This window comes from Cetorhinus maximus, chromosome 30 (assembly GCF_964194155.1).
Source record: "Cetorhinus maximus chromosome 30, sCetMax3.hap1.1, whole genome shotgun sequence".
NCBI classification, from domain to species: Eukaryota; Metazoa; Chordata; class Chondrichthyes; order Lamniformes; family Cetorhinidae; genus Cetorhinus; species Cetorhinus maximus.
Genome location: NC_135908.1, coordinates 16,841,275 through 16,855,635, shown reverse-complemented (window position 1 = coordinate 16,855,635; position 14,361 = coordinate 16,841,275). Strand labels below are relative to the sequence as shown.

The window sequence follows — 14,361 nt, the reverse complement described above, 5'->3', positions numbered from 1 at the left end:
GTAGCAGACTGCACACAACTTAAGCTTGAATGTATTGCATTTGTGTTCTGTCTGTATGTAAAATGTATAGAGTTTCTTCAATTTTGTGAGCATAATCTTTTTACATTTACTTTGAGATGTTTTAAGTTTTCTTTTCCCTGCCTTGCCTACAAAAATGCACCATCAATGGCAGGGAGAGTGGGAGGTTCCCTATACCTACCAGTGCCACTGCATCTTACCACTTGAAATTGTCCAAGGTGACCTGAGGTGACCTCAGGTAAATATCTGCTAACACATCTTAGCGACACTGCTGAGGTTGTCAGACGCTGGTGTCTGACTTGTGGGTGTGAACCTGTCTCTCACCATTCTGGTGCTATTCATCATTGTTTTTAGTGCCTACCTTATCAAGTTGATGTCGTCTGGCCAAGGCTGCACAGTTTCATGCTGGTACAAGGCAGTTGATGCAAGTGATAGACCGAGGCATCGCGTACCTATGCCACAAAGACTGCAAAGATTCAAGAAGGCTCACCACCATCTTCTCGGGGGCAATCAGGGATGGGTTGTAAATACTGGCCTGTCCAGACCAAGTGAATGGGGGAAAATATCCCTGAAAAATAGGACGTGGCATTATATGGTTTTCAAAATGGAGGAGTTTTGCTAGAGTAAAAGTAATGTGAACATGTATCCACACTTGCAGGAGGCTCAGAGGTCACAAGACAATTGGCAAAAGAATCAGAGGGAAGATGAGAATTTTTAAAATTATGATCTGAAATACCTGAAAGGGCGGTGGAAGCATTTAAGATTTCGTAAACTTTCAAAGGGAATTTGATATATGCTTACAGAGAAAATTTGCAGGGCTTTCGAGAAAGGATGGGGTATGGGATTGATTAGATAACTCTTTCAAAGAGCTGCACTGATGGGACTGCCTGTTGTGCTAGATGAATCCGTGCTTTATCAATAGGTGCAATGAAGAGGTAACTTGATTTGTATTATTCAGCAAACCTTATACCATGGTCACATTATACATTCAGTGCAAGAGTGAAGAAAGTAACAGTTTTTATGTCATCTGATTATTTCTCGTCTTCTCTTTAAAAGCCTCCATGTGCTTACAATTTTTTTTAAGGGTACCATAAAGTTATGAAACATTGATTGCAGTGACACCCAATCTAGACTTTATCAGTGAGTAATTGTTGATTTATTAATTATCTGTAATTCCGTACATTCTATTACAGAATGCAGAGGTCACAGGTAAGGATAGCTTGGTACCCTTGGTACATATTGTGGAATGGATGCATACAGAAATGCTAATTGTCGTTGTCTAGCAGTGAGCACCTCAAGGGGCGAAGCAGTGACTAGCTTGTAATAAAATGTGTGAAATCTTCCATGTAGGTTAGCAGGAATAGCACTCCTGTACCTGGAACAAGAAGAAGCCTTTTGGTGCCTGGTTGCCATTACAGAGTGTTTTATGACTCCAGACTATTACACAAAGAACCTGCTTGGATCACAGGTAAGATAATTACACGATTGTTTCTCCCTATTTAATTTGACTACGGTATGTTTTCTCTAACTTTAGTCGATTTTGGCAATGGATATGCTAATGAGGCCATGTGAAAGGTGAAACTGTTCCTGAATCTCTGCTTTTAGTGACCAGAGCCGCCGTCATTTTCACCAGAGACACCTGCTGGCACCATGGCTGCTTACTGACATAGTGCCATTAAACAGTGTGGGCTGTGGATCTTTGGGTAGCACTCTCGCCTCTGAATCGTAAGGTTCTAGGCTGAAGTCCCATTCCAGAGACTTGAGCACAAAGGCTGGCACTCTAGCAAAAAAACTGAGGGAGTGCTACACCGTTAGAGGGGTTGTCTTTTGTTTGGGATGTTAGAAACTGAGACCCTTTTTTACCCTCTCAGTCCCGGGACACTATTTCAAAATGCAGCAGGAGAGGTCTCCCTGGTGTCCTGGCCAATATTTAACCTTCAGTCAACATCACAAAATGCCATCTGGTCATTATCACATTGCACACAGCAAGCTCCTACAAACAGCAAATTGGTTGCTCCGTTTCTTCTATTACAACAGTGGCTACACTTCTAAAGTGCTTCATTGGCTGTAAAGCACTTTACAGATGTCCTGTAATCGTGAAAGGCATGTTATAAATGCAAGCCTTTCCCTTCTTTATAGAGCTCTTGCTGCTAATTGAAGGGATCAGAAACTGCAGTAAAAAGACAGTGAAAGGAGGAAACGGGATGTCAAAGCCAAAGATAAGAGTAAAAAAGTTCATCCAGTGTTATAACACTGCATTTTCACTGAGCAGCATCAGGGAGGATGAGAGTTTCCTGGATCATACGTTCAAGGAGGAGAGGTCAGGATAATAGGTCGGTGGCCATCAGGAAGAGTAAGAAGAGGCAGGGAGTACACGTCTTCAGGAATGTGTGCCGCTCAAACAGGTACTCAGTATTAGGGACTGTAGGGAGTGACGATGCCCTGAAGGAGCGATGCCCTGAAGGAGCGCAGCCCAGACCATGGCACCAATGGGCATGGGGCTGTACAGGAGGGAATAGCAAAGTGTAGAAATGCTGCTGTTATAGGAGATAGGAGATGGTACCAATGACATAGAGGGGGAAGGTATTGAGGTCCCACAGTCAGTTTTGAGGAGCTCGGGAGGAAGTTAAAAATTAGGACCTCGAAGGTAGCAATCTCTGGGTTACTCCCAGTGCCACATGTGAGTCAAAGTAGAAATAGGAAGATAGGGAGGATCACTGCATGGCTTGAAGCGTGGTGCAGGAGGGAGGGCTTCAGATTCTTGAGCCATTGGGACCAGTTCTGGGTCGGACTGTTGAAAGGGGATGGGTTGCACCCCAACAAGACTGGGACCAGTGTCCTTGTGGGGAGGTTCACTAATGTGGGAAGGGTTTAAACTAAATTGGCAGAGGGACGGTGGGGCACCAGCATATGGAAGTAGAAAAGAGGAATAAAGTGAGAACGTTGGGTGGTACTTGAGAAGAAAGCACCATATTGGCTAGGAGCAGACTAAGGAGGACTTTGGGGAATGCAAAGACAGGGTTACAATGCATTATGTAAATACACAAAAAGTGATAAATAAGGTTGGTGAGCTCCTAGCACTAATTTCACTGTGCAAATATGATGTAGTGGCAGTAACAGAAACGTGGCTTAAAAATGGTGAGAGCTGGGCACTTAATGTACAAGGATATTAAGTGTTCAGAAAAGATAGAGAAGGAAAAAAGGAGGTGGGTTGGCAGTACTGATTAGGGAAGATATTGTAATGTTGAAAAGAGGGTTTGTTCTTGAGGGGGTAAGGACAAAATCCGTTTACTTAGAGTTGAGAAGCATAAGGGATAAGAGCACGCTACAGGGGGTATTAAAATAGAGACTGAGAAAGTGGAGCAAATCCACAGGCAAATCGCAGGGATGTCCAAGAACTATAGAGTGGTGATATCGGGGGACTTTAACTACCTAAATAAGGTTAGTAAAGGGTAAGGAAGGGGAGGAATTTCTGAAATGCTTTCAGGAGAATCCCTCGATCAGCATGTTCTCAGCCCAACTAGAAAGGAGGCATTGCTGGACCTGGTGCTGGGAAATGAGATGGACCAAGTGTCTTTGAGGGAACAACCCCTCTTGGGTAAGAGTGATCTCATCATATCATAAGGTTTAGATTAGTAATGGAGAACAAGGAGCAACCTAACAGAGAACTTCTAAATTGGAAGAGGGCTAATTTCAATACAATGGCAAGGGATCTTGCCAGGGTAAAATGGAACCGGTGACTGATGGGGGGAAAACTGGTGGAACAATAGATGATCTTTAAGGAAGCGATGCTTCAGGTAGAGGCTGTCTACATTCCAACGAGGGTGAAAGATACGGGAGTTAAAAACAGGGATGAAAGAAAGAAGGAGGGTGAGAACCAGGTTGTAAGAGCCCCTATTAGGGACAAAGGGGATGATATATGCATAGAGGCACTGTGGAAGGTTAGAGTACTTAATGAGTCCTTAGTATTGGTGTTTACTAAGGAGTAGGAATCTGACAAAATATCACTAGAAGTGGAGATAGTGGAGGCAACGGATAGTGTGACAATTGAGAGGGAGTTGGTACTGGAAAGGCTGACCGTACTTAGGGTAGATAAGTCACCTGGCTTGCATCCCAGTTTGTTAAAGGAAGTGGCAGCGGAGATAGCGGAAGGGCTTACCTTAATCTTTCAATCTTCCCTAGCTGCTACAATTATACATTCCACTAAGACTCCTTATCTAAGGAAGGATATACTTGCCTTAGAGGGAGTGCACCAGAGCTTCACCACTAATCCCTGGGATGGGAGGATTGTCTTGAGGAGAGTCTGAGGAAACTGAGCCTGTATTCTCTAAAGTTTCGAAGAATGAGCGGTGATCTCATTGAAACTTAGAAAATTCTTACAGGACGTGACAGGTTAGATGTGCATAGGACGATTCCCCTGGCTGGTGAGTCTAGAACCAGGGGACTCGGTCTTAGAATAAGGGGCTAGCCATTTATGACAGAGATGAGGAATTTCTTCACTCCGAGAGCAGGAATTCTTTACCCCAGAGGGCTGCGGAAGCTCAATCATTAAGCATGTTCAAGGCAGAAATCAATAAATTTCTGAATACTAATGACATCAAGGGATATGGGGCTAGTGGGGGAAAATGGTGTGGAGGTAAGAGGATCAGCCATGATCTGGTTGAAAGGCAGAGCAGACTCAACAGGCCGAAGGACATACTCCTGCTCCTGTGTTCCTTTATGGGGGAGGTACAGAGGATAGGAGAGCGGCAAATATGATGCCCTTATTCAGGAACAGGTGAAAGGACAGTCTGTTAACTACAGGTAAGTTAGTTTAACATCAGTGGTGGGTAAGACTTTAGAAGTAATAATCAGGGGAAAAAAATCAACGCTAACTAACTTGGAGAGGTTTGAGTGAATTAAGGAGAACCAGCATGGATTTGTAAAAGGCAGATGGTGCTTGACTAATTGAAATTTTTGATGAAGTAACGGAGAAGATTGATGAAGGGAATGCAGTGGATGTTGTCTATATGGATTTTAAAATTTTGAGAAGGTACCACATAAAAGGCTGTTTAACAAATTTGAGGTTTACGAAATAGGAGGGTCGGTGTCCAATTGGATAAAAATTTAGCTTATCGACAGATAACAGTGAGTTGTGTCGGATGGCTATTTCTCAGACTGGTGGAATGTAGACAATGGTGTTCTCCAAGGGTCAGTGCTAGGACCACCACTCTTTTTTACTATATATAAATGACTTGGATCTTGAAATACGGCATAAGATTTCAAAATTTACTGATGATCCCAAACTTGGAGGAGTGGCCAATGGTGAGGATGATACAAATTGCCTGCAACAGGACATAAGCTAGCAGAAAGGGTAGACAAGTGGCAGATGAAATTTAATACTGGGAAATGAGAGGTGATGCACTTTGATAGAAGGGATAAGGAGAGGCAATATAGACTAAATAGCACAATTTCTAAAGAGTGTGCATGAACATAGGGATCTGGGGGTGCTTGTGCATAGATTTTTGAAGATGGCAGGACATAATGAGAAAGAAGTTAGCAAAGCATATGGGATATCAGGCTTCATAAATAGGAGCATTAGGAACAAAAGCAGAGAAGTTATGCTTTATAAAGCTCTGCTTAGGCTCCAGCTAGAGTATTACATCCAATTCTGGTCACCACACTTGAAAGATGAAGGTGCGGAGGAGATTTACCAGAATGGTTGTGGGGATGAGGGATTTTAGTTACAAAGTTCAGTTGGAGAAGCTGGGGGTCTCCTTGGAGCAAAGGAGGTTGAGAGGAGATAAAGGCAAAATACTACAGATGCTGGAAATCTGAAATGAAAACAAAAAATGCTGGAAAAGCTCAGGTCTGACAGCATCTGTGGAGAGAGAGAGGCAGAGATAACATTTCGAGTCCGTATGACTCTTCGGATCTCTGAAGAATCTGAAGAAGAGTCATACAGACTCAAAATGTTATCTCTGCCTCTCTCTCTCTCTCTCCACAGATGCAGATGTACAATGCTTTGTGTCTTTGCGATGATAATGTCCCAGCATCTTTACACAGCATCGATTTGGTTTCAGTATTGACATGTTTGAAGATTAACCCCTTGTGGTACAGCCTGCCTCTGTGTTGAGGTTTGGCCTGTTTTTGTTTTGCAGTGTTTATGTCTATGAAGCAAAGTCTTTGGGGTTTTTATATTTAATAAAGTCCAATCGGAGGGGATTCTGATCCCACACTGGTAGTATTCACTTGTGCAAACTCATAATGCGTAACCCTCACAAGTTCTACATTTTGATATCACTTGCATGGGCTTCCTAGACAGACTTAAAGATCTCAAAGTCAATAAATTCTCTCAAAGATCCTGTATACAGAATGCTGCTAAATAAGACTAGGGATGAAATCTCTGACAGTCATCTTGAAGGTGTCAGTGAAGAGGATGGTCCTATTACTGGGTTGGATGTGATCCCATGTTCTACCTATTTTCAAGAAAGGGGACAACAAACTCTGATATCTACAGTCCCGTTAGTCTTGGTGTCAGTAATTGTGAAAATAATGGAGTGAGCCATTAACAAGAAACTTTATGGATTATCTATTCAAATGACCTATTGAGTGGCAGTCAATGCTTTGAGAAGGGGCTGATCCTGCCTTATTCACTCTAGTCTTTTTGATGAAATGACATCCCAATTGGATGTTGGGAAGCCCTAAGATTTAATTACCTAGACTTGCAAAAAAAAATTCTCTGACATTCCACATGGAAGATTATATAAGCTTGATTATCTGAGGCAAAAGAATTTGGCTAAAACTAGAGAAAGCAGCAGGCATTAGCTAATAGAATGTCAGGCTGAGGAGATATTTTGAATGGAGCTTCTCAGCAGTGCCACATTTTCAGATGAAACGTTAAATCAAGGTCCCACCTGTCTATCTAGGTGAATGGCAGCATTTTAATAAGAGTAAACATTTCTTCCAATGTGCTGCCCAACAAACTAACTGTTTCTAGGACCTTGTGTGTAAATTGACAGCACTTCGAAATGAACTCATTGACAGTGAAATGCTTTGGGACATCCCAAGGAGATGAAGGATGCTCTATGTAAAAGTGAGTGAGTTCTTTTGTACTTGAAATTGTTCCTTTCTGTACACTAGGTTGACCAGCGGGTGTTCAAAGACTTGCTGAGTGAGAAGCTGCCACGGCTACGTGCTCATTTTGAACAGTACAAGGTCGATTTCTCACTCATCACCTTTAACTGGTTCCTTGTGGTATTTGTGGACAGTGTTGTCAGTGACATCATGTTCCGTATCTGGGATTCGTTCCTGTATGAAGGTCCAAAGGTACAGTACTTTCACTCTATTTCATGCCAATTTTTGGGTTTAGATTCATGTAACTGGAAAGTATTTACATTTTCTGTATTTTTTGTGACTGCTGATTATATTTAAGATCCTTACAGAAATTTTAAGTCAAGAATTGAAATATTTTAAACACAGGCAGTGTAACTTGCATAACTGACATTGTCTTAGTGTAACACCCAAGGAGAATTTGAATTTTTTACTGTATTTCACTGATCGAGATTTTTTTTTAACCTAAGTTTAAAACTACTTGTGATTATGATTTTGCTAGCTGTGGTCATCTAAAACACAAACTGTCTACTTGTTTATTTGCTAAATCACTTTCTGCATTGTACACAGGTTATATTTCGATATGCACTTGCAGTCTTCAAATTCAAGGAGGAGGAGTTTCTAAAGCTTCAGGATAATATGTCCATATTCAAGTATCTAAGATATTTCACTCACACTATTCTTGATGCACGGTAAGTGGCAGTGCTGCTAAATCTCTTTTTTTTAATAAGCGTGATATTTAATCACTGCACAAGTTACTTCATCCCTCATTTCCAGTCTTGCTAGTACCTTGTGCTTAATGAAGTTGGAATTCACCTAGGCATTCTCTTTATTTAAAAAAAAATTGGTATCCTGTTGGATTTGCAGTGCCTGTGAAAATGGTGACTGCGCATCCACGTTAGACCATTGTTGTCTTCAGCTCCTTCCATGTCCTTGCTCCGCCTCTCGATCCTCTTCAACCCTGTGTCCCAACACACAACCCCCACTGCCTCCTCATAACATTGTACTGTGCATTGCTGGCCGCATCACTACCAGCACATCCTTCGGCCCTTACACCTCCTGTGCTGTAGAGTGCTCTTTCTAACCCCTGCAGCTTGCTATTTCTCTCCAATTTCAAATCACTCTTCAGAACTTCCTTCGTACCTTTATCACGTCCCTTAATTTTCCTCCTTCCTGCCTAGCCTTGCCCCAATAAAGTGCCTTGTGGCATTTTGGGTTTTTTCCATTCTTTCATGGAATGAGAGCCTCACTGGCAGGGCTAGCATTTGTTGCTCATCTTTAATTTCCCATGAGAAGGTGGTGATGAGCTGTCGCCTTGAACCACTGCAGTCCGGGTAGTGCAGGCACACCAACAGTTTTGTTAAGAAAGGAGTTCCAGGATTTTGACAGTGAAAGAACGGTGATATATTTCCAATGGTCAGGATGGTGTGTGATGAGGAGAACTTGCAGGTGGTGGGGTCCCCATTGCATCTGCTGTCCTGTCCTTCTAGGTAGTAGAGGCTGCGGATTTAGAAAATGCTGTGGAAGGAGCCTTGGTGAGTTGCTGCAATGCATCTTATATAAGGTACACATTGCTGCCACTGTGCATTGGTGGTGGAGGGAGTGAAAGTTTAAGGTGGTGTATGGGGTGCCAATCAAGCAGGCTGCTTTGTCCTGGATTGTGTCGAGATTCTTGTGGTGTTGGAGCCACACTCATCCAGGCCAGTGGAGAGTATTTCATTACATTCCTGACTTGTGGCTTGTAGATGGTGGATAGGCTTTGGGGAGTCGGGAAGTGAGTTCCTTGCCATAGAATTCCCAGCCTCTTCTATTTATATGGCTGGTCCAGTTAAGTCTCAGGTTAATGGTAACCCTCAGAATGTTGATGGTGGGGTATTCAGCGATGGTAGTGCTGTTGAATTCTCTCTCATTGGAGATGATCATTGCCCGGCATTTGTGTTTCTTCAGAGCATCTGAGGAAGAGTCATGCAGACTCGAAACATTAACTCTGTTTTTCTCTCCACAGATGCTGTCAGACCTGCTGCATTTTTCCAGCATTTTCTGTTTTTATTTCAGATTTCCAGCATCTGTAGTATTTTGCTTTTATCTAAGGTTCTCTGAAGAAATAGGTTAAGGTACACACTCATTACCATGTATCTGGCAAGCAAACAGTACACACTGCTTATTGCTCACACCAGTGAATAGGTCATTTTTTAAAAAAATTATTTTTTCGTGGAATGTGGTCATCACTGGCAGGGCCAGCATTTGTTGCCCATCCCTAATTGCCCTTGAATTGAGCGGCTTACTAGGCAGTTAAAAGTCAACCACATTGCTGTGGATCTGGAGTCACATGTAGGCCAGACCAGGTAAGGATGGCAGATTTCCTTCCCTAAAAGACATTAGTGAACCAGGTGGGCTTGTAAGAACCCCTTCCATTGGCTCGTCTCTATTAGGTATTCACATCAAGTGAAGAAGCTGCTTCATTAGGGAAAAAACTAAAATAGAAATTAGTGACCATCATTTAACCTTTCTATTACAAGGATCGTTTGGCTGGGTCTATATTGCAAGGATCGTTTGGCTGGGTCTATATTGCAAGGATCGTTTGGCTGGGTCTATATTGCAAAGATCGTTTGGCAGGGTCTATATTGCAAGGATCGTTTGGCTGGGTCTATATTGCAAGGATCGTTTGGCTGGGTCTATATTGCAAGGATCGTTTGGCTGGGTCTGTCAGCTGTGGCTCAGTTCATAGCACCCTCGCCTTTGAATCAGAGGGTTGTGGGTTCATGTCCCACTCCTGGAAAACCAAGAACTGTGATTGTACTCAAAAAGAGTTGCAATCTGTGACTGTTGATAACGCGTTTGGCTGGGTCTATATTGCAAGGATCTTATGGCTGGGTCTATATTACAAGTAAGGATCGGTTGGCTGGGTAATATTACAAGGATCGGTTGGCTGGGTCTATATTGCAAGGATCGGATGGCTGGGTCTATATTGCAAGGATCGGTTGGCTGGGTCTATATTGCAAGGATCGGTTGGCTGGGTCTATATTGCAAGGATCGGTTGGCTGGGTCTATATTACAAGGTTGTTGGAAACAATGGAGTCTGATGTCAAACTTGAAATTGCACAACATCGAATATATTTTAATCCAATGTCTTTGGAAAACTAAAATTCGTTTCTAGTGGAGTTTCGTGCAATGTACAATTTTTTTGAGGTGCTGATTATAAATTTGTTCCACCTAAGTTATAAACGAAACCTGAATGTTATTTCATTATCTAATTTAAATTAAAATTCAGAAAATACTGACATTGTCTCAGGTGAACAGTGCAGTTGAGATTAGCTTTCTATGTCGTTTTCATAAACTTTGAAATGTTAGGGCGTTGTTCTTGCCTCCACCCATTGGTCAGCCAGAGCAGGAAAACGTGCCATACTGCTGATCCTTCAGAATTTATAAACGTGGATTTCTGAATTGTACGTCAGAACTGAGGACAGGAAGAGTGAGGGGAGAGATGATAAATGGGGTTGGATAGGTCTTATGGAAAAGCTAGAAAGGAGGAAACTGGGACGGGGTTGTAATATAATTTTACTGAGAGAATGGAGGATATGGGAGGTTATGAAAACTGAAAATGTTACAAACCCCTGACTCAAATCGGGGATTCTCCACCCCAGAGGGTTGTGGATGTGCCATCATTGAATATATTTAAGGCTGAGATGGACTGATTTTTTTGGTGTCTCAGGGAATTGAGGGATAAAGGTGAGCAGGCGAGAAAGTGGAGTTGAAACCCGAGATCAGCCATGATCATATTGAATGGCGGAACAGACTCAATGGGCCAAATGATCTTCTGCGTCTATTTCCTAGAATAAGTTTCTTCACTTGGCTAGGGTAACCCAAACTGGATGTGTTTTCTGTACATCAGGCTGATGTGAAGAGCCCATTCGTTGCACACTGGTTCAAGTTGTAAAAAGGAAGAAATATTTATGTAGCAACTTCTACACCCTCAGGGCATCCCAAATTGCTTTACAGCCAATGAAGTGCTTTTGAACTGGAGTCACAGTTATAGAGAAAGAGGCAGACAATTTGCGCACACATCAAGCTCCCATGAACAACAAGCAAATGTGTACCTTAACCTATTTCTTCAGGGAACCTAAGATAAAAGCAAAATTTGCTTGCTCCGGATCCTGGGAATGGTCAGGATGTCACAGGATTCCTCAATGTTAATGAGGGAGTTCTGTGACTGAGGCTGAGATCTTGGCCATGAGTAATTTTCCCTTCACTGATATCCCTGATGTTGAGAACAAAATTAGAGAAGGTGGTGGGAGGGAAAGGGTGTAGGCAGGGCGGGGGAGAGAAAGAGACACCAATCGAATTTTTCACCAAAATTGTTTCCAGAATTCTAATCGCTGGTTTTTGTGTTGTAGAAAACTTACCAACATTGCTTTTGTGGACATGAATCCCTTTCCAATGCGGCTAATCCATAATCGCAGAGCTTTTCACTTGGAGAAGGTGCGCCTGGAATTGAGTGAACTAGAAGCAATCCGCCAGGATTTTCTACGGGAACGTGAAACTGCGAACCCCGAAAGGAGGGATGTCATTAGTGATGATGATGAGGACACCTAACTACACATGCAGTCCCACTTTATGACCGAAGAACAGCCTTGTTGAATAACTAAACTACAAGAATAGCCCAGGAACAGAGGTGGAACTTCCCAGCTAGCTGGTTAGGAGTTTGAGTCCCAGGGCTATCTGGCACCCAAATTTGTTTGCTGCTGTTGGAAAACAGCGCCCTGGTTCTCAGCTGAGCTAGAAAGTTGGTATCTTTGAGCAGGTGGGTGCTCAGACATGGATTGTCCATCCCACTTTGTAAGCCAACCCACCATTTGAGTGCTAAGTAGCCCTGTTATCAGTCATCTGCTTTCAATTTAGTGTTCTGGGGAGGCAAGTGGCTCTTACAAGACAAACAGTGGAGTAACTTACTGTTCATCCTTAAAGTAAACCTTGTATCCCATCATGGAAGAAATATGCTGGGCATATTTCTCTGTAACTGCACATGATGGAAAGATTGTGTGTCAAACTAACCTTCAGACTGATAGTGGAAATATGTCAGGTACCAGCACTTGGAACTCTCTGCTAATCTTTTGCTGTTAGTGATGGCAAAAAATGTCAGTTCTGGTTAGCTAATCATGGGACCAATTATATTACACAACAGTATTATTTGGAAATCTTATCTAGTGTGATTTCCAATTGGATGTGTTGTCATTGATCCTTTTTTTTTGCGTATCAGTATTTTGGGAAGCAGGCTTCCTTAACAACCAAAAATGATTTGTATTAAATGTTGGGGAGGAGGGGAAGATTTGCCTTAAAATAAATTGTGTGTGATTTTTCTCCGAAATAATAGGGAAAAGGGAAATTGTGCTAGTTGATATAATTTACCATCCTTGCTCAGACTATCAATTCACTACAATATTGTGTTTTGAAAATCTTGATGTTGATATATCTTTTGCCTCCATTTAAGAATATTCAGTAGAAGTGTGATTTCATGTTTACAGCCAAGATGAACATCATTGTACAGTGATCATGATAACATCAGTCAGCTCAATTGATTTTATTACAGAATGGGAATTCTCCTGTAATATCTTCTACCTGTTTTGTACAAAATGTCATTTGTAGGTTCTATAATGCACATTATCTGTCACAATCTCTTGAAAATTGTCTCCTCAGTTCATAATACTAGTTACAAAGCGGAATTTGAAATGTGTCACATTGGTTCATCTGTGAAACATGGGCTTTGTTCCAGTCTATATTACAGCCATAAATTGCACCTAGCAATTTAGAAGCTGTATCTAACAATGACCTTGAATCACACTTCAGTTTTGAAGGCCTCTTGAATGACTAAACCCTGAATTCATTGCCTGTCAGCGGGTGTGAATGGGTGGAAGATCTCACCCTAACTCCCACTTCACTACAACTCCAGCTAAGCCATAACAAAGGTCAAAACGTGTCACGTTTTAGATCAAAACCAAGGGACATGTATATTTTTGTGAAACGAGACCATTTTTCAAAATGCAGTATTTGTTTCATGAGCTTTGAGTTTGTCGGGAACCGGACCAAGATTATTGTATTTTTTGATGTCTCGTTTAAGTTTTGTCCTTGAGGCCGATCCTAATTTGACTGCAGGAGGTTGGAGGGTTGCAGAGGAGTGCTGGAAGTACATCACAAACCCTCTCCATTCGTACCGCACTTTGCTTGATCTAGTCCTCAATTTGTTAAAGTAAACGGTTATACAGTGGTATTCAGTCCCTGTGGACTTGAAATATAGAATTTGCAAAATTTTCTTGAGTGAATTGTATGGCAGGATCTCATGTAGAGCCTGAATACCTGTAATCATCTTGATGTATCTTGAGTATCTAAACTTTGCTGTTGGTGAGTTAATTTTTACACTTTCCACACAGACTGTTAGGAGTTTCTGTATGACCAGCACCTGAAGAAAGCTGGAAAAAGAATGTTTTGTTTACGCTGGATGTTGACTTTTTTTGACATTTCAATATTGTTTTGTTTTCATAGCAATTCTTGTTAACAGAAGCACACCATTTTGTCTTATCTGTTTAGTTCAAGTATAAAGGAAACTTGTTTCATGGTTCTGAACATTAAAATAATTTTGCCACAATGAAGTGCCTTTAGGAGTTTTTATATTTGACAAAATACTGTGCTTGGATTACCTGGTTTATTGGTACAGAAGGTCCAATTTACACCAAATTCGTGAATAGGGCATAGGAACAAATTAACATAGGAGCAGGAGTAGGCCATTTGACCCTTCAAGCCTGTTCCGCCATTCAATAAGATCATAGCTGATCTGGCTGTGGTCTTAGCTCCACTTTCCTGTCGTTCCCCCATAACCCTTGACTCCTTTGCCTAACAAAAATCTATCTAACTCTGCCTTAAAAGTTTCAAAGACGCAGCCTCCACTACTTTCTGGGGAAGAGAATTCCACATGCCAGTGACCCTTTGGGAGAAAATGTTTCTCCTCATCCCTGTCTTAAAAACCTCTTATTTTTAAACTATTTCCCCTAGTCGTCTCCACAAGAGGAAACATCGTCCGAGTATCCACCCTATCAAGTTTCCTCAGGATCTTAAATGTTTCAATAATTTCACCCCTCATTCTTCTAAACCTCAGTTCAACCTTTCTTCATAAGACAATCCCTTCATCCCAGGAATGAGTCGAGTGAACCTTCTCTGAACTGCTAAAGCAAATATATATTTTTTTAAATAAGGAGACCA

At 41.8% G+C, this 14,361-nt stretch overlaps 1 protein-coding gene across 1 annotated transcript in view; it reads left to right on the top strand.

Annotated features, from left to right (window-relative positions):
* Positions 1-13,750, top strand: part of tbc1d2b (TBC1 domain family, member 2B) — a 110,254-nt gene extending 96,504 nt beyond the window's left edge. The window contains exons 10-13 of the mRNA XM_078532517.1: positions 1,369-1,486; positions 7,141-7,326; positions 7,681-7,802; positions 11,505-13,750. Coding sequence (XP_078388643.1) covers positions 1,369-1,486; positions 7,141-7,326; positions 7,681-7,802; positions 11,505-11,703 — 625 coding nt within the window. The 3' untranslated portion in view covers positions 11,704-13,750. The remainder of the gene's footprint in view (positions 1-1,368; positions 1,487-7,140; positions 7,327-7,680; positions 7,803-11,504) is intronic.
* Positions 13,751-14,361: the final 611 nt, after the last annotated feature.